This window comes from Miscanthus floridulus, chromosome 18, assembly GCF_019320115.1.
Source record: "Miscanthus floridulus cultivar M001 chromosome 18, ASM1932011v1, whole genome shotgun sequence".
NCBI lineage: Eukaryota > Viridiplantae > Streptophyta > Magnoliopsida > Poales > Poaceae > Miscanthus > Miscanthus floridulus.
Genome location: NC_089597.1, coordinates 64,331,999 through 64,357,450, shown reverse-complemented (window position 1 = coordinate 64,357,450; position 25,452 = coordinate 64,331,999). Strand labels below are relative to the sequence as shown.

The 25,452-nt window shown below is 49.9% G+C and overlaps 1 protein-coding gene and 2 pseudogenes across 1 annotated transcript; 1 reads left to right on the top strand and 2 right to left on the bottom strand.

Moving 5' to 3' along the window:
* Positions 1 to 4,059: 4,059 nt before the first annotated feature.
* LOC136520265 (damage-control phosphatase At2g17340-like) lies at positions 4,060 to 12,062 on the bottom strand (annotated as a pseudogene).
* A 6,684-nt stretch (positions 12,063 to 18,746) lies between these two features.
* Positions 18,747 to 20,704, bottom strand: LOC136523970 (protein JINGUBANG-like; annotated as a pseudogene).
* On the top strand, positions 20,703 to 21,649 carry LOC136523969 (uncharacterized). The gene is made up of 4 exons (XM_066517467.1): positions 20,703 to 20,732; positions 20,814 to 21,245; positions 21,318 to 21,432; positions 21,510 to 21,649. Exons 1-4 carry the CDS (start codon positions 20,703 to 20,705, stop codon positions 21,647 to 21,649), a joined length of 717 nt encoding a protein of 238 aa, XP_066373564.1.
* The last annotated feature ends 3,803 nt before the right edge of the window (positions 21,650 to 25,452 follow it).

The following is a 25,452-nucleotide window of genomic DNA, read 5'->3' as shown; positions in this document are numbered from 1 at the left end:
GCCCCCGCCCACACCTGGCCCTGGTCATCTCCACCGCGGCCAGAACCCTAACGCCACCCTCCCGCCGTCCCCACCGCCTGGGTGGCCTGCCTCCCCTGAGCCCCTTATCTTCTAAGCCCGTCGGAGTTGGGAAGAAGAAGAAGACGAGCGTAGTCTCAGTCTCGGTCTCGGGCGCCGGGGTTAGGGAAGAAGGAGAAGAAGGTCGGGGAGGAGGCGAGCACGAGGAGGAAGACTGGGTCGCGCTGCGACCCATCGCGTATTACCTTTTGCGATTGAAGAAAGGTGGGTGACTCCAACGGCGAGAGATGCAATCCTCAAAGATGAATTATCACGGCGGTTTGTGGAATCTAGAGACAAAATGAACCAAGACTGGGGATGCGAGGTAGAGTACCTCACTGTGATTAGCGACAGAACTTTCAGCGACTAGTAGGAGGAGGAGTGCACCGACACCTAGGGTTTTATTTAGGTAGATAAGACGGCGCCACCGAAAAGGAGTCTAGATGGGTTGGAGGAAAGGAAGGAATACTATGGCTAAGGGTTTTATTTGGACGGAAAAGATCTGAGTCATCTATCTTTGGATCCAACGGCCATAAAATTGGCATTTCTGTCGAGTCGTCATAGGTATAATAGGTAGGTGGGCCTAAGCAACGAACGGACGTTTTGCAGAGGCAGAAGAAGCAGCAGTGAAAGAAAGGTGGGTTCAAGCAGGCGTCTTTCGTTGGGCCTTGGTCTGTGCATCTAGTACGTGTGAGTTTATTTGGGCCTAAGAGGCGGTCTATCTATTGGATGGCTTGCAACAAACGAAAAAGTCTACTTTGTCTCCCTCAACTATCTCAAAAATCATCTTTTCCTCCCTAAACCAGAAAACTGGACATAACTCCCCAATCTTTTCAAACCGGACATATGACCTCACTGGCTGTTTCTCAAGGTGATTTTTCTCTTTCTCTTTTATATTTATTTCAACTGAATCTTTAAAAAATTATAGTAAATTATAAAAAATTATAAAATAGAAAATCTAATTTAGTTCGACTCTACATGAGTAGATCTACACAGTAAACATATGATACAGTATGTGTCGGTGCGAAATGTGGCCAACAAGTAAATATTTATAGTTTTGTCGTGCGTTATGATCGGATGTGTCCAAGCACACGATGACATAAGATTTATTCTATTTCAGGCAACGTGCCCTACATTCAGTTTTAGTCAGTCGGTGACTTTATTTCTGAGCCCCGGTGCTCGAAGTTTGCTGTGGGGTTACAAACAAGTAAGGAATGAGAAGGGGGGTGTTAGAGGACTGGTCGAACTCTGATCCAAGTGGAAGAGAGTGACGGATGCTCGAACGTGCGCTATTTATTGGAGCGTATGCTCTGTGTGTCCGAACTTATCAGCTGTTGAGAGCATATAGACTATGTAGCTGTTGAGCTCTAGAGCCGTCGAGCTGTTGAGCTATTTTTTAGCCGTCCTCCTTTTAGGAGAGAGCGTGTCTCCTTTTATAGATGAAAGGGATGACCTCACAAGTCAAAGACGGAAAGAGAGAGAACGTATATGTGTGCTACCTAGTCTTGTTGCCCACGTCGTCGGGTACGGCACGCCATCGCCCACCTTACTGTTCATAACCTGCTGTATCTGACAGGCTGCACAGTGTTCGCCCACATTGTTGTTCATGACCTGGTAGGACTGCACAGTGTTCGCCAGGGACGGCAAACGACGGAGCCCACAATACTGTTTATGTTCTGACGTGTCTGGAAGGCTGTATAGTGTCTGTCTGACATGGCCTGGCGGTACCGTCCTATAGGTGTGCAGGGCATGGCAGGGTACGGTCCTCGGTATTACGGTTGACTTGAGTGCCTTACCTTATCTGCTCTGCCTGCTCCCTGGGCCCACACCGAGCAGGAGTTCCTGGTCAGTCGTTCCTAGGGGTGAAAATGGTACGTATATTTTCCGACCGTATTCGAGACCGAATTCGTTTAGAGGGGTTCAGATATGTCCATATCCGAGTCCGGGTATTCAACATCCGACACCGTATCCGTATCCGAATACTCAAATCGCATATTTATGATGTCGATATTAAATCATATCCTATCCGACATGGTTGACACTATCCGTATTCGAATCCGAATCCGAACAGAAATATAAAAAAACAAATGTAATATCAGTGATATCCGTCCGTATCCGATCCGTTGGCCCGACCGTGTCAGTCGAGAAAGAGAGGCGAGCAAAGGTCCGACATATCCCCGGCCGAAGGAACAGGGGTCGGAGTCGGACTACGGTCCCACCTCGGCCAGGTCCTTCCGGCCGGGGCTCCGACCAGGTCTCCTGGCCGGAGGTGTCGGTCGGGGACCGGATCGTGGTCTCGGCCTGTCATTGTGTACTTGGGGCGGCCCAGATGTGGGTTGTCGCTGCGCCGTCTGCTGAGCCAAGTATTGCAGGGAAGCGGGTCCATTGAGGACCCCAGGTTTATAAACCCGACAGTATGCTTTAGTACAATTTTTTTGCTCTAACTTTAATCTATGCTTTTCTATGATTAATTCATAGCTGCAGTTCTGTGGTCCTATTGTGATGAAATTTTTATGGTGGACTAATCATTGTATGCTTGATATAAAAATTTCATACTCCTTGGATCATGTATGACTGAGTTATAAACTTATTCAGGTTTATGCTTATTAAATAGTTTTAAAATAGTTAAAAGTGTGTCAAAATAGAAAATATATTCAAGTTTACGCCATGGTGGACTAACCATCGTATGAACCCTTAACATAATCATGTTGTCACAGAAAAAATTACACGGAGAACATACATTTTCTATTTTTACACACTTTTAATTATTTTAAACTATTTAATAAGCATAAACCTAATAAGTCTAGAACTCTGTCATACATGATCTAATGAGCATGAACTCTGTCATACATGATCTAATGAGCATGAAATTTTTAATATATCTCAAGCATACAATGGTTAGTCCAACGTATAAATTTCACCATAATACGATCACAGAAAGTTTAGGTATGAATTAATCACAGAAAAACATAGATCTAAAGCTAGAGCAAAAATAATGTACTAAAGCATAGCACATCATATGTTTACTATGTAGATATACTCATGTAGAGTAAAAAATGGATTTTCCATTTTATGATTTTTCTGTAATTTACTATGATTTTTCAAAGATTTTAACCAAAATAAATATAAAAGAAAAAACACCTAGAGAAACCGCTAGGGAGGTCATATGTCTGGTTTAAAAAGATGGGGGGGGGGGGGGGGGGGGGGGGAGTTATGTCTGGTTTTCTAATTCAGTGTGGAAAAACTGACTTTTGCGATATTTGAGGAAGGCAAAGTAGACTTTTTTCCGCAACAAAATGATAATCGCTTTGGTCTGTGCATCTAGTGCGTGCGTGCGTGTTTGGGCCCAAGAGGCCGGCTTGCAACAAAATGATCATCGCTGATATAGTGATGGAATATCATAGGGTACCCAGCATGTTCACTCCAATCTGTCTTCCTCTACCTCCAGCTGTTTTCTTCCCCATCTCTTTCGAAATAGAGTTATCATCACTTCGGGCCTGTTTGGATGCACCAACTAAACTTTAACTGACTAAATTTAGCTGCTATGGGGTTCGTTTCGTCATAAACAATCGTGAATTATTTACTGCTAGCTGGTTTAGTATAAGAGAAAAATACTATTTCAGCTTATAATCCACGATCATATACAAGCAAAGCAACAGGCCGTAGCATGGTCCCGGAAAAGCATAATGATCCAGTGAACATCCCAATTGCAGCTGCCCAATTGAGGTGGCACCGCTGCAACTCAGTTGGGTTGTTGGATCATAGAACAAGTGAGGTTAGGTAGTAGGCTCACTTTAAAAAGGTAGTCAAGGACTCAGGATTTTAAATGTTACAGGTACAGACTAGAGAGAAATAGTTCTAAAAAAAATCCACCTTGATGTTTACAGGCCAGTGGTAGCTAACCAATTATTATTATTATGGACCATAAGCACAAACGAATATGATTTGGCTACCGATGCGTCAAATGGAACTGGTGCATCGGATTTCGTACAAAATGCAACAGCCTCATAACCACCCTTCCTAACACTTCCAAAAACCACCACATATACGTAGCTTATTTTGCTTGATATCGTTGCTGATGCTAACACAATTATGTTCAGTGCAACACCTAACAAGCTGATCTTGGGGAAAACTAAACCACTACTAGTGCTGCCAGTATTGTGTTATCCAATGTATCTCGTAGTTCAGGCCTCATTGAACTTGAAGACACAATCATAAAGTCTTCCTCGTAAAAATTGGGCGACCTCAGGATGCTTAACCTGAAAATGTAGAATGACAACGGAGTTATGATAATCTGCAACTATTGGGCATACATGTTACATTATTGAAGGGAGGTACAGAACAGCTCACCATTCCAATCTTGATCGAGTCACATTTCATTTGTGCATATAGGTTAGTTTCAATAGCTCTTCCCTATAATACAAGCAGGCAGAAACTGAATGAGACTGTGTCCTTCAATCAGGAAACCTGGCAAATAAGGAAGGACATTAAAAGCTTACCATGCCTTCGAGCACCACCAGGTCAGCATCATTTGCCATAAAGGCAAGCTCTGGTGCCACACTAGATAAATCAATTACCTGAAAATAGGCAGTAATCTAGTTATGCATCCAAGATATGCCATAGAGCAAGGACACCATAGTTGAATGCATATCAAGGTTCGATTACAGGCACAAATCGTTGCCAGAGTTGGCAACAAGGAGGCCAGATGCATCCACACCTGATAGCTTTCCATCTACATCCTTGAGCTAAAACAATTGCACAACAGAAGTAAGATCCTTGTGACAGAGGTTATTTACAATTCTTTTCCTTCTTACCTTGTCTATAAGATCGTTGCCAGAGTTGGCAACAAGGAGGCCGGATGCATCCACACCTGATAGCTTTCCATCTGCATCCTTGAGCTAAAACAATTCCACACCTGAAGGGCAGGCTTGGTGCAGTGGTGAGAGCTGTCTCAATGAGTCACCAGGTCGCGGGTTCGAAGCAGCCTCTCCGCAGATTTTGCGGGGGGAAGGTTTGCCTCGGCTTTTCCCTTCCCCAGACCCCACTCATGTGGGAGCCTCTAGCACTGGGTCTGCCCTTGTCTATAATCTCAACCAGCTCTGGATACGTGGCATCATTGATTGAAGGCATATCATTAGCAGCAAGTATCATCTGCACTAACCAATGTTAGCAACTTATTGATGATACTAGTCGAAGACGGTTGTAACTTGTAAATGCATATTAAACTGGGAAAGAAGATTAGTTGAACTAGTTTAATATTTAAATAACTGCTTTAAATACAGCAGCATCGAAGTAGGATGTACTCCATACTCTCAGTTCCGAGACCCAGGTTGGAGCCCTGCATCCTCTTAATTAAAAAAAAACAGGGGTGCGGTCTGCTCCTTCCCGTCTAGTTTTTTTTTTAGGATGTACTCCATAGTATTTGTCAGAACCGTATGAAATTGTGTTACTAGAATTGTAGTGGTTGTTTGGATCTCAAGATTTGTTTGAACTTTCTGATGATACTAATTGTATTATCTTTTTAGGAAAACTGGTTTTAAGTGGTTATTAAGAATAGGTTTATATATTGCAGTCTGTATAAAATTTGCGTTATTATACAATTATAGTGGTTGTTTGGATCTCAAGAATTATGAACAAGTTTTCAGAACACTTTAACGTAATTCATTTTGGAAAATTGGTTTTGTGTTGTTCACTTGTTATTAAGAATATGTTTATAGATTGCTTTGCTTTGATGGAAAATCTGAAAAATATGTCTCCAATTGCCAGCAGCACAAACAATCCTTCTCTGTTTTTTCACCCTCACAGATTGATTTCTCAGGAGGAATTCTAAATTTCTAATAGGATAATCTTTGATCGATCATTAGTTCTAACCAGTCTCCTTGCAGAATCATTATGCAAGGGCAAAGTTCCGCTAGGCGCTCGCCTAGGCGCGCCTAGGCGCGATTAAGCGCTAATCGACGGCCCTCCGCGTAGACTAGGGTGTAGTCGCAGTCCTAGGCGGGAGCAGCGACTAGGCGGCGCAAATCGGCGCCTCGGCGGCGATTCCGCGGCGCGCAGGCGCGCAAGGCGGCGCGTAGGCGGACAACCCGCTCACGGGCGAAATTTTTGGCCGCCGCGGAAACGCGCGCGCGCTTATGGCGTCTGGCGCGGGAAAGGATGCGCGCGGGAAGGAGAAGAGGGAAAAGGTCCGCTCCTGCTCGATTCTTGCCTTCCAGGTCGCAGATAGCCGCTCGGCCACTCCCGCTCGTCCTCTCCTCCTGCGACGGCGCGCCGGAGGGAAGCTCCACCCGCCGGCCCCGCCGGTCGCCCTGCTCCCCGCGACCCCGCCTGGAGGCTTGTCCCGGCCGGCCTCCTCTGCCCCGCCTGGAACCTGCTGCCCCGCCTGGAAGCTGCCGCCGGTCTCCTCACCCAGCCGACAGCCTCATCCCTAAGCGGCGCAGCGCAGCACCAAGGTCAGGCCCCTCCCCTGCTCCTCTCCTCCATGTCCTCTGTTTTGAATGCATCCCCTGCTTCTCTCCTCTGATTTGAATGCCTGTGATTCTGTGAATGTGAATGGATGAGTTGATCTGATTTTGCCTGCTGTGAATGCCCATTGTCTAAGTAATGGCTATATTGCCAAAACGCCTAGGAAAACGCCTAGGAACGCCTAGGCGCGATTAATCCCGAGTAGGCTCTAGGCTGAGGGTCAGCGCCTAGATTCCGCCCAGCGCCTAGCGAAACTTCTATGCAAGGGTAAGGGGCTAAGGCTATAAAAAATTCCTTCCCTAGGCCCCACCTTATGCGGGAGCTTTCAGCAATGAGTACACCCTTCTTGATCGATCGTTAGTTTGTTGAATGAACAAGATGACAAGAATCTAGATATTAGAACCCATTTAGCGAATGTGCACACTCATATTTACTTAGCATAAATTGTGGTTTTTAAAACAAGTTATGGTTATACACGAATTAGTGGGGAATACGCAAAGGTTTTAGTGGTTACAGTGACTCTGTTTTTTCGAAAATCATTTTTTTTCTCTAAAACTCATGGTCCAAACAACACTGTAGTGTTTTATGTCATGATATCGCATGATACCTGCTCTTGAGAAGAGAGTTTCAAAAGCTACACTATCCAAGTGCAGTCCTAAGACTTGTTAAGATAGAAAATATGAAACACTTGCTAGGTTGCTACTCATGAAGTTAGTGGATATAGCTTAAAGCCCTACCAGTACCAATTGATTCACAATGTGATTTCACACACAAAAAAAAAGTGATGCACTTTTACTACAGTTAAGGGATGATGATTGATGATAGGAATATAGGATGATCATAGGTAGAGTTCAGCATGGCTCATTTTTCCATGTTTTGGTTTTCAGCATTATTAAAGGCTGCAAACTTAGGTTGTGTTTGGTTTGGGGATGAGGTGGTATGGGATGGTTCCATCCAGTTTTTTTAAAATGGAATGGTCCCATCTTACTGTTTGGTTGAAGGGATAGAATGGTCCCTGTTTTTTGTTTGGTTGGGGGATATGAACAGATAGAACCAGGTTCTTTCAAGCATTTCGTCGAACACATTGCAAGTGTCATCCATCTCCAGGCATCCGCTGCTCATCTGGCACCTCTCTGTCTCTCAGCATCCACGTCCCATGCTCTTGCCACCGCCACCGTCATTGCAACGTAGCCCGTGTGCAATGCGTTCGCCACCACCAATGCAAGCAAGCACCAGCCTGCTGCCCATGCAGGCAAGCAAGGAAGCTTGCACCTGGCCGCCATGCAAGCAAAGCTAAGCTAAGCAAGCAGGTGCTGGACCTCTGCATGCGTGCTGTTTTTGTTGCCGCACTTGCCATCCTCATCCGTGCGAGCTCTCTCTCGCTGACAGCCCAAGCTTTCCCATGCCTGCGTGCCCGCCCAAGCTCGCAGCCACGCAGGCTCTTCTTCAACCTCCCCAGCAGCAGCTCGTCTTGAGCTTGAGCTCGGCAAGAGCAGCAACGCCGCCATCGCACTTCCACTCCATCCCCTCCTCACCTGCGCCCCATCAAGCTCACCCTCATCCGTGCCCTGCCCTCTCAACAGCCGTGCCAAGCTCACCAGCGCCCTCTCCTCTTCTCCCTGCATGCCCGCAGCCACCGCTGCTCTCCTTCCTGTGCGCCCACACGCTCAAGCAAAGGATTGCTAACCTCACCTTGTCCCACCAAAATTTGGGACAGGTTCACCCCAAATATCGAGGGAATATTCCCTGGTGGAATCGTTCCATTCCCTGCTGTTCCTGAACCAATACTAGAACAGCGTGGGATATCCCACTTCGTCCTTGTCCCACCCCTGAACCAAATGCTTCCTTAGTAATGTGTTTTAGTGTGACAAAAATCTGATGCAAAATCTTGTCCAGGGATCAACCTAAACTCTATAATCTTACAACAACAGTATGAAAGGGTTAACATGAACCTTTGTGCAACGTCGAAGCAACTCCCTTGCAAATGGTAATATGCCCAAGATAATATCAGCACCAGAGTTATCAACAAAAATAACTGCCTACAACATTTGAGAGAAACAACTCAGATACATATATACACTTGTGTTGTACGAATATTTCATCGTTAATATGCTGATGCAGAAGTTTAATATTGATTCTTATTGTACAAATATATAAAACAATTAACAAAAAACATTGCATTAAAAATGGGCTTCCCCTGAAGTTGATGTGTGGATGATCCAGAATTTCGACTAGTTAATACTAACAATAGATATATAAATAAAAATCTCTAACATCTCAGTAATGTGACAGAAAAAACAAACTTATTAAGAAAATTTATTACTAACGACTTGTTTATACTGTTGAATTTCACAGGAAACAATTCAATTCGCAGATAGGTAAGTAGTTTTTTCCTCACTTGAAACAGATCTTAATAACTTCAGTGTATATTAACTGTTAAGCAGTAATAGATAGGCCAGTAACCGTTAACATAACTTGAGATTGACATGGAACCAGACAGCAGTAGCATATGTAGTTGCAAACTTCAAAAGATTAAAATATTTTTTTGGTAAAGATAAAGTGTAGAAAAGCTAGTACATGAAAAAGGAACCAAACAGTATAGAATCACATTTACATGTACTGTATTTTAAGTCCATGCATCAACAGGAATGCCGAGCTTATAGCAATTACGCAAAATGACAGGACAAAACAGACTTGTATAGGGACATCTAGTGGTAGGCAGCATACAGGTATGTAGCAATGAAATTCGTGTGCAATAAAATAACACCTTTTCCCATGATTTCTTGGTCCATTTACTCTTAAAAGCGTCGAGGTCATCAATAACCCAAGGTCGAGATACAAGATTCTGGCAACTTGCCAAGAACGACATGCCATCTTTAGCAAAAACTTCGGCAAGCTTCAGAATACAAAAAAAAAGAGAGTTATTAGAGACCACCCATGTAACAACTTTGCAGAATACAGAAGCTAGAACATTGTTCAACAATAGAAATGCTATTTTAAGTGGTTCACTCCAACTGAGAATCCAGTTCTATAATTGGAACTAGAGTGAACCATTTAAAACTTTAAGGACCCAAATACTCACTTTGAGAGTTATGGACCTAGGTGAGGACCTAGGGAAAGTATATATTACTCAAGTGCATTTGACTTTTAATTTTAAGACAACTCAAAAGGGGGGAAAGATAATTTCGTTGATTCTACTTGAGAGAATGTTGAACTGTTGATTGAGGTTCACATAAATAATGGTTCCAGAACAAGTGAAGACCAACAAGGATCTCATGCAAGTGAGCATAGATACCTGTGCAGATCCTAGATCAAAAATGTTTCCAGCTAAGATTCCACGGATCAAGTTCTCAACTCTTTTCCCATCATCCTCAATTTCGTCATTCCGCTTAACAACTCCCTCAAAAAGTCAAAAAGTGACATAGCCTTGGCATTCTCCTCATCCTACTTATGATAAATTATTGAAGGAGCATAGGAAATTACAACCACCTAAAATGTATCCGAATAATTTGACCAAAAGATGGGAAGACTAGTAAGGGAATTTAACAGAGATTAGTAGATTACCTTAACCTTCTTGAAGATATCCCTGAATCCCAGCTCTCTAAGTACTAGCTCACGAAGCCTACAAAGAAGCTTGAGATACATTTCAAGAGTTAAGTACAAATAATCTCAGTTTGTATTACACCCTACATCCCAAAAAGGGTGCATTTCTAGCTCTGTCCGAAGTCCAACCATCTTAAGTTTGACACTGATATGTTTCATGATGACTCTGATACTTATTTGGTATATAAATGCTTGATCAGACTTAAGGTGTTGACTTAGAACAAAGCTACAAATGTACTCATTTACAGTGGGAGTATTTCTCAAAAGAACTTCATCTATCAGTGTCATACTATGCAGTCTGGTGGTCCTCCATGGCTTTCTGGATTCTTCTTCAACTCTTCAAGCATTGTCGTGTACCTGCAGATGTACAGAAATGATAATATGTTTCATTCATATGAGTTATCATGTTGAATCAAGAGGCGTTTGGACAAGTTTAGCTCCAAGCTGTCCAAACCGTTCACCATGTTTGTGAACAAAATGGCAGACCTATGTACCTTCTGTGACAAGTAAATCTCACAATTCTTTCCATTTGTTGATCTTTGGTTCATAACAAAACAATATTTCCTAAACACCAACATGATTGATGGTAAAAATTATAAAGCATCTGGTCAGTACCTGTTAGAATACTGAAAGCCTGCCATTGTACTTTCAGTAACTGCCAACGGCCAAAGGAAATTAGCTTTAGTTTGGTACATTTCTACTAGCTAAACTTGTTTTTCCAAGAGTTAGCAATTGGCAGTGAACCCTCAATGTGGGATTGAGGTCCTATAGCTTGCTAATAATTATCTGATTATTATGGTAGGGTTTTGATTCTGCAAAGGAAGAAAAATATTTGGTAGCACCAAAAAGGCTGTCCCTGTAGAAAAAAAAATCGAAAATTGGAAAGCAAAATATGAATCAGATTCTGACACCCATGTACATGTGTGTGTATCATTTTCCCAAACCATAAACCTTAGTGACAACAACTGTGTTTGTGTCCATGTAACACTGATCGTTTGGCTTGATCAAAGGCATTGGCATGGCGGAAGTTGTTTATTGAAAAAGACACATGCCAATTCTACCCGGAGTGAAATGTTAGAGAATAACTGAAAGCCACCTGGCACGGGGAACAAATGGCGGTGTTTTCTAAATCTTACTATCTTAGCATCTACAAGTAGGACAAATGATTTGGCAATGCAGTGACCGAGTATAGGCAAATTCTACTTGAGATGGCTCAGTTTAGATCCAATGCACAAGAGGCACATACCATCCACGGACCTCTCACTTCTCAGTCTAACAAAATAGGCGCGACCTTCCAGCACTAACAAGTTCTAATAGAGAAGAAGGAACAGTAATCTAATAATGAAAGCTGCAGACACACACCTCTGCGCGAACTTCTCCGCTTTCGCCGGCGCATCGGGCACGGTGGGGTCGTTCTCAGCGCGCTGCCTGCAAAAAGCCATCGGAGGACGGGGTGAGCAATAACCGTCGACGGAACCGAAAGGAAGGGAGATCGGATCGAACTAAGAACGGGGCACATACTTGAAGGACGGGACAGAGTTGAGGAAGAGGTCAATCCACTGGATCTCGACAGGAGGGGCCTTCCGCGGGTTGTCGGAGGGGAAGCGGTAGGGGATGGTGCAGGCGCGGTAGGTGCTCTCGACCGGCGCCTGCAGCAGCGGGAACGGCACCGACGGCGACGAGCTCTCCATGGTATGCTAGTGCTACACTCCGCCGAGGCGAACTGGCCGGGCGATCGCCCTGCTCGCTCACGGGTACGGTTTTTTGGATTCTCCGCCGGCCGCTAGAGGCGAGATTTTGGTTGCTCTGGACTTGTGGGACTTGGAACTGGCGAAAGCGGAGGAAGAGAAACGCAAGCGCCGCCCGCCACAGGTGCTGAACTGCTGGTGCCTCTACGTTCCTGAAAAGTGGGGAAATGATGCTGATGCCCATGTCTCACGTGGGCCGTTGGGCCTCTTTCGCCTGCAGTCCAGGGGGAATTTGTATGGGCACGTTTGGTTCTCCAGTCCATGGACTAAAGTTTCAGTCCACTTTAGTTTATAAATTAAAAGTGGACTAAAGTAGTATTTGATTCTTTGAATTAAAATAGGACTAAAGTCATTAAATAATGTGGAAGAAAGACCTTTTTACCCACTCTTTTACTATGGGAGAGAGAGAACAATAAATGAGGAGCATGGGTGTCCCCAACACCTTTTAGTCCATTTTAGTCCAGTTTTGTGGACTAAGGGACTAAAGGACTTTAGTCCACTTTCAGTTCAAGTATTTGGCTGTTTAGTCCAACTAAAGTGCAGATTTTAGTTTAAAATGCTTTAGACCATAGGAACCAAACCCCCCTGTGTCTTGTGATTGTGATGCGGAGGTCTCAATAGAGCTGTCTTATCTACCATAGTCTACCATAGATCCTTATTTCTGTATACCAAAAGTATCAGCTCCGCGGGCCACGTCATCACTAAACTACCGCTTGTTCGTTTAGTCGTGCAGGTGAAACCACCGTGGTTCTTATTTTCCGGTCGAAGCGCCCACACCAAAAACAAAACCCTCTCCAACCTTCCCTTCCCTTCCCTTCCCCACCAGACTATAGATGGCCAACGGGACGGCCCGGCCCGGCACGGCACGGGCCCGTGAAAGCACGGCCCGATAGCCAACTGGGCCGGCACGGCACGCCGTGCCTCTCGGGCCGTGCCTCACAGGGCCACGGGCCTAGCCTCCGGGCCAGGCACGGCCTGCTGAACCGATTTTCGTGCCAGGCCGGCCCGAGAAGCACGACCACTCCAGCGTGTTGGGCTAGCCCGAGGCCCATGAGAGAGGGAAGGGGAGAGCAGGAGGCAGGGCAGCCATGGGAGGCGGTCGCCGCTGCTGGCGCGCTCGCCCCAGAGGCAGATCCGATCGCGGGAGGAAGACGGCTACGCGCGGGAGGGTGATGGCCGCGCGCGGGAGGGAGACGACCGTCGCGCTCACCCAAAAGGCATATCCGATCGCCAGTGCGCTCGCCCTGGAGGTGGGGCCGCGCGGGGAGGCATGGAGGAGGCGGTCGCCGGTGCGCTTGAGGGTGAGCTCGCTAAGGTGGGGGAAATAGACCTCGCCGCCACCGGTGCCGTCCTCGGGGAGGCGATAGTTGGTGAGCTCCGTGGTGAAGAGGGACCAGAAGGAGAGGAATGAAGGAGGGAGGCGAATAGTCTCGTCGGAAGGGTGCCGGAGGACAAGTTCTAGGAGGTTTTTGGCGGCGAGGGAGCGTATCCAGGAGTCGAAGTCTGAGGCGGAGGGACGGGCGATGAGGAGATGGAACCTCACGGCGTTGTCGCGGTGGGAGGTGAGGATCCAGGACACGGCAGCGGAGAGGGAGGAGGCGGGGACGGGGAGGTGGGAGTCGAGAAGGTGGAGTGATACGGAGGGCCATAGGCGACGCCAGCGGTGGGATAGGACTTGGGTGCGCCCGACGGCAGGGAGGGGGAGGAGGGAGGAGGGAGAGGATGGTGGTGGCGGTCGCGAGCGGCGCGGCGGGGAGCGGGGTAGCCGGGTAGCCGGGTAGGGATTTAGGGTTCGGGGAATCGGGGTGAGGCGGGGGAAGGCGGCCGAGCGAGGGAGCCGGGGAGTTCCTCCCCGCTTATATACGTCGGGTGCGGGGGGGCGCGGGGAGGCAGCTTGGCGAGTCGCTAGCGGGCCAGCTACTCTATAGCAGGCCGTGCCGTGTTGGCCCATGTGCCTGGGTCAGGCCCAGGCACGGCCTGCTGCTCCGGGCCAGGCCAGCCCGGGCCCGCTAGCCTCCGTGCCAGGCCGTGCTTGGGCTGGGCCAAAAAAACGGCCCTTGGGCCGGGTCGACGGGCTCGGGCTGCATGGCCAATTATGCACCAGACCTAGCCACCGCACATGCACACACACCAAAAAAAACCCTCCCGATGCTTCCGTTCCCCACCAGGCGAGGCAACCCCAGCCCGACGGCACCGACAGCGCCGCTCCGCTGCCCGGCCGACGACTGCTACGGGCGGCATCGGCGCCTCCATGCCGGTATGCTAGAGGGCCCAATGGGAGCGGACGCGCTGCCCAGTCAACGGCGTGTTGTGGCCGACTGCCGCAAGCGACGACTGTGGCCAACGGACGCAACCCATGATGCGCCGCGTCGTGCTGCCACCGCTGCTGCTCACGGGAGGAGCGGCACCGCGCTGTGCGCGACTGCTCGTGGCTGCGCGCTGCTCCCTTTCGCGATCGACGGCGATTCTGTGTTGCAACAAACCCTACCCGCCATTTTTGCCCAAGTTAGTTCTCACCCTCGACCTTCCTTGCATCCTCTACCAGATTTGTCTTACTCAGCCATCTGGGAGGTTCTCCTTTGCAGGAAGTGGAAGAAGCCCACCTGTTCCGGCCATTCTCAGATGCAGGACGGGTGTGGGTGTTCTCACTGAACTAACATTTTCCTCATATTTCATCTCATACGAAGAACCATTGCTTAACTAAAATATTGTGTATTGCCTTGAACATAAAAATGTATAGTTATCGACGGTTCAATCTAAAACTATGCGGACATAAAAAAAAAGAAGCGCATCAACTTAATCTGTATATTTCCTTTTTGATGCAGTGGAAATTGAGGGTACCAAGTTCAGTTCCTATGACTATGAGTGAGGTGCTGGGCCAAAGTTCCGGGTTAATCATCATTAGTCTTCAACACTACTGCTGATTTCTTATCCATATTAAACACATCTCCAAGATTTTGATTTTACTTTCTGTGACTTTACAGATATGTCAGCGATAGCTTTCGTTGAGCCATTGCCTATAATTGAGTTTGTTGCACAGCTGTTGAATTCTGAAATTTACTCCAAGCCACTTTCAGATGCAGAACGGGTGAGGGTGTTCTCACTGAACTAACCTTCTCCTAAAAATAAGCAGCGGACGAACTTAATCTGTACACTTCCGTTTTGGTGCAATGGAAATTGGGGGTATGTCCAGCCCAGTGCTCTGTTTTCTTTTGTTTAAAGAGGTTTACATATAGTATAATCTTTCATGCTACTAGCCACTGCGGTCCGCGCTTTGCTGCGGGTGATGTGCTTGGTATAGAAAAAATATTAGAAAATATGGCTCATATGTCTAATACGTTTTCTCATCGCGTTGCTACGAAAGGTTGGTCTATTTGGTACATTACATGAGAAAATATGGGAATGAAAGGTAACATGGATTTTTTCATTACAATGTTGTAAACGAACATATATGTTGGTTGCCATTACATGGTGCCTATTCTAGGCCAGTAAATCAATGACATGTTAGTGGAAAGAAGTATTTGATGGAGTTGGGCTCAAGCAACTAACACACTTAGATTCAAAGCACAACATTGGCTAGGATTACATTATAGGTGGAAAGAGTAAAAACTACAACACAAGTATGTCTCAGTAACGCGAGGGTTTACAAAAGAGTAAATTAGGATCTACTCTCCTTAGACGAAGCTACAATACATTTCGTAAATCTAGAATTACACAAAAGATTACATGGCGTCGAACACTAAATTACACCGAGATTTAAAGTTACATGGTTAAGAGCAACCTAGTACAGCTAAGGCTTACTCCAGAAGTTGGGATATACGAGGGCAATGGAGAAACAATAAGATAATGATTATCCAACACATGGCGTATGACTAACAGATCCAGAAACAGGAGACTGAGAAGTCAAACATCATGAACCGTAAGACCAAACTAACCAACAGTAGACTTGAACTTATTCAAAAACTAGATCCTTTCTTAGATTATACCATCACCTCTGTCAAACGAACCTAGTTCAACAATGACGACCGGATCTCGTAGCTCTGCTTCGGATTCGAGAATGATGGGGATGAAGAAGAAGAGCAAGGACCAAGGGCATCTTATAGTGGCGAACGGAGATGGGGCGCAGCGCACCAGAAGTGGAGACGACATGGATGTGATACACTGTCGGTTCACGCTGTGGGGATACAGTCGGCCATGGCGCGCTCCCTGCGCAAGCGAGCGGGGGGGATAAAGGAGAGGAGAGAGGGTTTGCTCGATGAGGGAGGCGTGCGGGCGGCCGTGTCCCCAAAAGAAGAAAGAAGGGAGGGGGTCCGGTACGCGGACGAGGGCGATGATCAAGAGTGGACTAGAGGGCAGGAAAAGGAGAAGCGCACAGTGCACAAGGACGGCGAGTGCGGAAAAGTTACTATTTGAGTAGCCTGGAGTTATTGGAACGCTTAAATTGCCGCACTCGCCTTGTTCACTCGCACAATTTGTTTTCTCTCCTTTTCCCGCACCATGTCGGCTCTCGACTCTCTCCCTCACCCCCGTACCGGACCCCTCATTTTTCTTCTTTTGGGGCACAGCCGCTCGCACGCCTCCTCGTCGAGCGAACCCCTCTCCCCTCCTTTTTCCTCCCTCCACTCAAGCTCACGCAGGGACCGCACCATGGCCGACGCTCTCTCCACCTCATGACACGCCAGTGTTTTCCTTCCACGCCGCCTCCACTTCCCAGTTGCTTGGGTGCGCCCGAGTTAGCTACATTTACTCCACACCCATGCAACCAGCAAAGCGCACAGTAGACCACATGCAAACTAAAGCCACGCGCACCGCCAGTGGCCACTCACCCGCGCTCCTTTTCCCGCACACTGGTGTCGTCCTCTCAGCATCACGCCGCTGTCTCTTCTGCACCGCCACCCACCGCACGTCGCACCACCGCCCCACGACACCAGCTCGTGATGTCACCTCCATTGGCCTGGTGCTGCCGCTGCTGTCCCCCACAAACCTGATTCCCTCGGCCCTTAATGCTGCTCAGTGCCGGGAATAATGGCGCGCACCCACCCTCTAAACCCGCATTCAATCACCTATATCCCCCTTCACAACAAGACACTCCACACTCAACACTAATCACCAGCATGAGCCTCCTATTCAAATGACAACCTATTTCAACATTTTAAGAAAAAGCCTGAGATAAGTGTTGCTAGAAAACATCAAGCAGGAGGCGGGGTACATTGTCAGAAGCAAGAAGCTGACACTCTCAAGACGTGCTTAGATGAAGATGAGCTCACCATGACCATCTTTTCTATCCTAATTCCTCACTTTTCAATATGTCAAACAAATTTAAATTTAATCAATGAGATAGAGGGTTTGGTTTTAAAGACGCGGCCAGAGATAGCGTGATGTGAACCTCAGGAATTGCCTTCTACTTTGTCAGGACCATACAAAATCTTACAGACATGGTTTACGTTTCCAAGGCGTTGAAAAAGTTAGTTCAAATTTGGTCATCTCCATTCTTTTTAGGTTCATACTTCGCTACTTGCGGCTGGGGAGGAGCTGTGCCACCGGTGCTCAGCTTCTCACCATTAATGGTGTCGCTGTGGCGCCATGGCTGCACAGGACGATGGGACAACGCTACAGGTGGGCGGTGCGGCGTGTAGCGGGGGGTGGATGTTCGGCATGCATGGTGGTGGCCCGTAGCGTGATGGTCGGCACGCATGCGAGTACGAACCATGTGCATGCTGCTGAGGCCTTTGCTTGTGCCTACGTGCTAACTTTGCATGGTGCATGTAAATGGACGGTGGCTAGTTAGCGTGATTAAAGGTAACAAGGTGTTGCTGGTGCGTGCGTGTGCGTGCTTGCCTTGCTCTATTTGCTGTGCATATACGGTTGTGTTGCTCGTGCTGCTGCCATGCATGGACAAGGGAGAGGGAGGGAAGGTGGGAGGTGGGACCCGCTGTCGTGGCAGCGTGCGAGCTGCCATGGTCGGGGAGGGGTGTTCGGGCGCTGGTGTGCTACGGCGGCGATGGTGGTCGGGCATCGGGCAACAAAGGACCAAGTCATCAAAACCGTTTTATTTCTTGCTCATGTGTCTGTAATTCAACCATCTTAACCATGCCAACGTTCCATTGAAGGACAACCAGCAGACACATTATATATATCCCATGGTTGCCTACTTTTATGTTGTGAGCAGGCTAATGTTTACTTAGTCGTGGAATTGAAACACCATCTAAAACATAATCTAAGAGCAACCACAATGTTGCAGAAAAGTAGTCCATATGCATTATAATAGTCTACCAGCTAGCTAAAACATTGTAGACTTTGTCTTGGTTACATGACACACGACAGGCAATCTCAATATATCCATTTTGAAATTTGAAACAGACATTGTTTCGTCTAAGAACAGAGAAGCCTTCTCATTCTAATTCTGATCCTTTAAGCTATTTCCTTGCTGCTGCTTCTCATTGCAAATCTGAAATGTTCATCATCATCCATAGCAAATACTAGTAGTTTGATTCAGGAATTCACATCATAACTCACAAATAAGGTCATTGAGCATTTTTCCCATTTAATCAAAACCTATATCAAAGAAGAATCAGAACGTATTATACAGCCATTTACAGAATTATACCCACTCTATGGCTACCTTTGTGTGTTATCCATTTATCCTTGTATGTTTGTTCTCCCCCTCCATCTAATCTAATATAGAAAACCACCCAACTCCGGCACCGTCAACCAAACAATCCAAAATACAGACTAGACCTGAGCAATCTCAATCAATCCATTTCGAAATTTGAAAAAGACACGTTTCATCTCAAGAACAAAGAAGCCTTCTCATTCTGATTCTGATCCTTGAAGCTCTTTTCTTGTTATTGCTGCTCATTGCCATTAGTCATGCTACAAAGCACCGGGCACCCACCAAACTCTGATGGTCTTGTCAAGGCTCCCGCTGTAGACCATGCAACCATTGCTGAGCCTGCACTAGGACACCTGGATACATTTTACAGGGCCCTCGTGGCCTCCAATGATGCCCACCTTGGCCAGCTCACCTGCCGCTCTACCGGCGCCATAGGCTAATGGTCTTGTCGGCGGAGCCGGTGTAGAGCAGGTCCCTGACGACGCAGAGGCATAGCACTACCATGTCAGTGCGCCTTCACATCACACACGAGGTTCCAGCGCACGGCGGTCCTACCGCTGAGGTGGTCCCTAGCCAGCGACGTGGCCGTCGGAGCCCACGGCGTAGACCTAGCGGTCGATGGCGGCGAGCACGTTCTAGGACATGCCATCGAGGGCGACGAGGACGCCCTAGAGGAAATGCGACACTTTGCCCTTCTCCCACGCCTTGACATAGCCATCGGTGGAGCCATCAAGGCATCGACGGCGATGGCGTTGATGGCGTCCTCATGGGCGTAGATGGACTCGAGGCACTTGAGGTCAGCGATGCGCCAGACCTTGAGCGTGTGGTCCCCAGGAGCCCGAGTAGAGCAGCATGGCGTTGTGCATAGGTGGCGGCGATGGCGATGTAGGAGATGCTGTCGACGTGCTCGATCTAGAGGCGCCGGTGGCTGCGCCGCACCGTCGTCTGCACGTAGCTGGCCTAGCGGAACACTCAGCCCTAGGTAGTCCCTAGCGGTGGGCAGCGCGGCGATGAGCTTGAAGGCGTTCTTAGAGCGGGAGCAGGTGGGAGACGCGCCAGACGCGGACGCGACTGTCCTAGTGTGCGGAGAAGACCCACTCGCCCATGGTCGCTAGCGCCATGACGGAGCCGCCGTTCTCACCATGGCCAAACCACGCGAAGCGCCGCAGGTCGGGCTGCTGCCACTGCCATGATGTCACCACCCATGGACGCGCTGAGCAGGAACTCCCCGCAGAGCGAGAGGCTAGAGACAGAGCCTGCGTGGTCTCGTAGCACCGCCAGCGCCTTGCACGGGCCCTATGGCTATGGCGGCGGCATCACGGCGGGCGGAGGGAAAGCGGAGTGGGGTGAGGAGGAGGCGGAGGTGGTGGTGGAGGAGGAGGAGGAGAAGGACATGATGGAGGTGGAGGAGAAGGAGAGCTCATGGCTGAAGGTGTAGGTCGCCCACTAGGTGGTGGAGGCGCAAGTCGCCATACAATGTGGCGCGGCGTCGGCGAGGGCCGACCCAAAGGAGCCGGTAGCCCAGGGAGAGGCTACTAAGGTGGCCGTGGAGCAAGCGGAGGAGGAGGAGCCTACGCCCCGCGAGGCCGAGGCCCATGGGTCGGATAAAGCCAAGGCACCCTCAGTCGCCGAGGCCACCGAGGGCAAGGCCGAGGCCCCTCAGATTCCCGAGGCCGAGACGATGGAGGCCGGGGCACCCAGGATCACCGAGGCCGAGGTGGCGGAGGTCGGAGCCCCTAGGACCACCGAGGCCAAGGTGACGTAGACCGGAGCCCCCGAGACCACCGAGGCCGGGGTGGCAGAGGCCGGCGTGAGTGCAGCGAAGCCGGTAGCCCAGGAAGCGGAGATGGAGGCGGGGCAAGCCTCAGTGCCGCCCCCGGTCCAAGGCCCGCCGCCGTCTCAAGAGAGCGCCCAGGAAGTGGAGGTCTATTCAATCTCCTCCAACGATACTTCCCGGGGAAGGAGGCGGCAGATGCTGAGGCGGCCAGCACCACGGAGCAGCCAGCTCCGACCTCTGGCGAGGGAAGCTCGGCCCTCATGCGGGTACAACCCAAGCCCCGCGGGTGGGATCACCCGTGTGTCTTGTGGTGGAGCCGGGACAACCCTTAAGGGGAGCCCCTGTTCGCTCTTGAGGACGCAGCCGAGGGGGGCATTGGAGCACCTTTGAGCAATACCGCCAGCTGGCGAAGCGGTCGCTGTGGATAGCGCTATCCGTCATGGCTGACGATCTACCCAGCGTTGCCCAGGTACGCACCTTCTTTTCTCGTGTGGTGTCATCTTTTTCTCGAGTTCTCTCGCAGCGCTTGACGTCTGTTCTGCCTATCCAGGAGCTCGAGGACCGGTCCCTCAGGGAAGTTGCTGTTCCACTGGCGGGAGAGGGGCATCTGGGACTAGCTCCAGCAGCAGAAGGACCTGCTTGCCGATGCCAACGAGCTTCTGTCGCGCGCGGAGTGCGGAGGTGGAGGACCTCCGCCTTCGCTGTGCTGATGCGAAGGCCGAGGTGGCAACGATTCGGGAGCAGGCCACCCCTTTGGCGCGCGCGGATCAAGGAGCTAGAGGAGGAGCTGACCCGGGCGGTCGGCGAGCAGGACACCTTCAGGTCCCGGGCCGAACAAGCAGAGGCCTCTGCCAAGGCCGTCACCGGGCAGCTTGGGATGAAGCAGGGCGTGCACCTGCTGACAAAAGGTGCCCTGGCTGAGGCCCTCAAGGTGGCCGAGGCCTCCCGGGTCGAGGCCCTAGCTTTGAAGGAAAAGGCCAAGGTTGAGTCCCGTCCCCCTTGTTTTATTTGTTTTTCTTGCGTTCGACCCCTAACTCCCCGATGTGGTGCAAAGCTGGAGAGGGAGGCTTCCAGGGCGGCCGAGGCCTCTCGGGTCGAGGTCCAGCACTGGAAAGAGAAAGCCGAGGCCTCTAGGGTCGAGGCCCAGCACTGGGAAGAGAAAGCCGAGGGTGAGTCCCGTAGGCCTTAGCCCCTATTCGGCTTATTTCCTTTTGTGCTTAACCCCATCCTACTTGTCTTGGCATAGGGTTGGAGAAGGAGGTCTTCTGGGTCGCTGAGGCTTCCGTCGCGGTGCAGGCGGTGCTCGAGGCTGAGATCGAGGAGCACAACGCGCTGTGGAGCACCGCCCGTACCGTCTGCGAGGCCCTAGAGGTTGAGGGGGTCTAGTCGGGCAGCTCCCTTGGGAGCCGCTTGATCGCGTTGAGCGGCCAAGTACGTGAGCGACTTTGAGGGGCGCTGCACATGGGCATCAAGCGCGCCCTAGCCATCATCGCCTCGCACTACGCTGGTGTCGACCTCGAGGCCATCAGCGATGGCTACGTCCTGGCCGAGGATGACGAGGAGGCCGATGAGGAGGTTACGAAGCTGATGGAGATGGCTGAGGGCCCTCGACACGGCGCTGGCCAAGCTATTCGAAGAGGAGGTGGTCCCTCCCACGTTGTCCACCGATGCTGGAGACCCTGAGCCTTGACCTAGGCCCAAGAGGCCATGTAAATAGATTAGGGATTATGTTACCGTATCGTAACACTGGTGGCCGTCGAGGCCTTTTTTAAAGTACTCGTGCGTCTACGCTTCTTAATCGTTTTTTATTGTATTCCCGAGCCTCTGCCCTCTGTCTCGTCTCTGAATAAATCTCTTGCAAAAAACATCCTCGGAGCCTAAGCTACCCCTCGGGCAAAAGGTGGTGAGGGAGTGTCGTAGCCCGGAGGCGTAGGCCGTCTCGCGACTCAGCCGGCCTTTTGGCCTTGAGACAGTCTTTCGGTCCTTAGGTTTTTTACAATCGATTTGTCAGAGCACGCTAGAGAGTTTGGCGTAGAATTTTTTTTTCAAAAAATGACTAAAAATGGTGCATGGGACTTAAGGGGGGAGTCCCCCCTTCTAGCCCCCGAGGGAGCTTGGTTCTACAGAGGCATAGCCATGTCTTGTTCGAGCCCCACAGTGGGTACCTCTGCAGAGACAGAGCTGAGTCTCCCTTATGGTGTTATCGTAACGCTGAGGCCCATGATGGGCCCAAGGGGTTTCTCAAAAAGTTAGAACAACTAAAGAACGCTTCTTAATTGTATTTCGAGAAACAATGTATATAATGCTTGGAAATTTAAGGGTAAAAGCGGCGTAGTTGTTCTATGTTCCAAGCGTTGGTGAGGATTTCACCCTTCTCATTGGCTAGCTTGTAGGTCCCGGGCTTCAGCACTTGGGCGACGATGTACGGTCCTTCCCACGGCAGGGTCAGCTTGTGGCGGCCCTTGTTGCTCTACCTTAGCCTTAGCACCAGGTCGCCCACCTTTAGGTCTCGGCTTCGAATGGGCCGGGCTTGGTAGCGTCGTAGGGCTTGCTGGTACTTGGCCGAATGTAGAAGCGCAACATCTCGGGCTTCCTCTAGTTGGTCGAGGGCGTCCTCGCAGGGCAGTGCGGTTGCTCTGCTCGTTGTAGGCCTATAGCCTCGGGGAGCCATACTCCAAGTCAGTGGGGAGGACGGCCTCAGCTCCATAGACCAGGAAGAACGGTGTAAACCCCGTGGCTCGGCTCGGGGTGTTCCTCAGGCTCCAGATGACCGACGGGAGTTCGGCAAGCCATTTCTTGCCAAATTTCTTCAACCGGTTGTATATTCTCGGCTTGAGGCCTTGTAGGATCATGCCGTTGGCACGTTCTACTTGGCCATTTGTCCTAGGGTGTCCTACTGCCGACCAGGCCACACGGATGTGGTGGTCGTCGCAGAATGTCAGGAATTTTTGGCCGGTGAATTGTGTCCCATTATCGGTGATGATGGTGTTCGGAACCCCGAACCTGTGGATGATGTCAGTGAAGAACAACACCGCTTGCTCAGATTTGATTCGATTGATTGGTCGAGCCTCGATCCGTTTAGAGAACTTATCGATCGCTACCAGTAGATGGGTGTAGCCTCCGGGGACCTTCTGTAGAGGCCCAACCATGTCGAGCCCCCACATGGCAAACGGCCATGTAATGGGGATGGTTTGGAGGGCTTGGGCCGGGTGGTGCGTCTGCCGCGCATAGTACTGGCATCCCTCACAGGAGCGTACGAGCTTGGTGGCGTCAGCAACCGCCGTTGGCTAGTAGAACCCTTGGCAGGAAGGCGTTTCCCACGAGCAGTCCAAGGCGCTGCATGGTGCCCGCAGGCTCCCACTTGCAAGTCCCAAAGTAGGGCTTGGCCTACCTCGGTGGCGATGCATCGTTGGAGCACGCCTAGACGGGCTTCGCCTGTACAACTCGCCATTGCTGAGGACGTAAGTTTTGGCTTGTCATGCAAGCCATCGGGCTTTGGTCCTGTCTGCAGGAAGCTCTCCTCGAATGAGGTAATCTAAGAACGGGACTCGCCAGTCCGTGCCCTAGTTGGCCTTGGGAGGCTCTACGTTGACTTCCATGACCTTGGGCTCGGCCGAAGGGGTCTCGGTGACAGAGGGGGCCTCGGGCCCTACGGTGGGCTCGACTGGTGGGCCCTCTTCCGTCGCCAAGGCGTAGTCGATGGAAGGCTTGTGGAGGTCCCTAGCAAAGACGTTCGGGGGGACCGGGGCCCGTGCCGGCGCCATCTTTGCCAGTTCGTCCACGGCCTCGTTGAATTTTCGCGCGATGTGGTTAAGTTCGAGACCATCGAACTTGTCTTCAAAGCGACGTACCAGCTTGCAGTTCGACTCCTTCATCACTTGATCGACGACGGGCTGCGAGTCGCCCCGTACATCGATGGTCTCGAACTTAACCACATCGCGCGAAAATTCAACTCAGCTACAAAATCAGCCAAGACCTGAGACTTGATTGCTTTCCGAGGCGCAAAAGATAGGGCTTCCCCCATGAGTTCGATGGCCCACTTGGCTATCCTACCCGAAGCCTCCTGGTTATGGATTATCTCTCCCAGGGGGAAAGACAACACCACGATCACCGGATGGGACTCGAAATAGTGACACAGCTTGCGTCAAGCCAAGACCACGGCGTAGATCAGCTTCTGGATGTGGGGGTAGCGTGTTTTGGTCTCGAAGAGCACTTCGCTGATGAAGTAAATAGGTCATTGGTTGGGTAGAGCGCGCCCTTCTTCCTGCCTCTCGACTACTACGTCCGCACTGACCACTTGGGTCATTGCGGCGACATAGAGTAAGAGGGCCTTGTCCTTGGCCGGCGGCACCAGGACTGGAGGATTGGTGAGCAGTGCCTTGAGCTTGGCGAGGGCTTCTTCGGCCTCAGGGGTCCAAGAAAAGCGTTCGGATTTCCTCAAGAGGCGGTACAGAGGCAAGTCTTTTTCGCCAAGGCGCGAGATGAAGCGGCTCAAGGCCGCAAGACATCCCATAACCCTCTACACTCCTTTGAGGTCTTGGATTGGTCCCATGTTGGTTACGGCCGAGACCTTCTCTGGGTTGGCCTCGATGCCGCGTTCCGAGACTATGAATCCTAAGAGCATGCCTCGGGGAACCCCGAAGACACACTTCTTGGGGTTGAGCTTGATGCCCTTCTCTCTGAGGCATTTGAAGGCTATCTCCAGGTCATCGATGAGATCCCCGGCCTTTCTGGAATTGACCATGATGTCGTCCACGTAGGCCTTGACGGTTCACCCGATGTGCTCGCCAAAGACCTAGGTCATGCACCGCTGGTATGTGGCCCTGTGTTTCTGAGGCCAAAAGGCATAGTCACATAGCAGTACATGCCGAATGGTGTGATAAAAGAAGTCGCGAGCTGGTCAGACTCTTTCATCTTGATTTGATGGTAACCGTAATATGCATCAAGGAAAGATAGGGTTTCACATCCCGCAGTGGAGTCAACTGATTTGGTCGATTTGAGGTAATGGGAAAGGGACTTTTGGATAGGCTTTATTCAAACCGGTGTAGTCTACACACATCCTCCACTTCCCATTTTTCTTCTTGACTAACACAGGGTTAGCTAACCACTCTGGATGGGACACTTCCTTGATGAATCCGACCGCCAAAAGCTTTTGCACCTCCTCACCGATGGTCCTACGCTTTTCCTCG

Bases quoted from the DNA above. Each gene is read 5' to 3' on its own strand.
- LOC136523969 (XM_066517467.1), top strand. From the start codon at position 20,703: ATGGCTGACGATCTACCCAGCGTTGCCCAG. The intron at 21,246-21,317 runs GTTGAGTCCCGT...TGTGGTGCAAAG, and splicing joins CTTTGAAGGAAAAGGCCAAG to CTGGAGAGGGAGGCTTCCAG. The intron at 21,433-21,509 runs GTGAGTCCCGTA...GTCTTGGCATAG, and splicing joins CTGGGAAGAGAAAGCCGAGG to GGTTGGAGAAGGAGGTCTTC.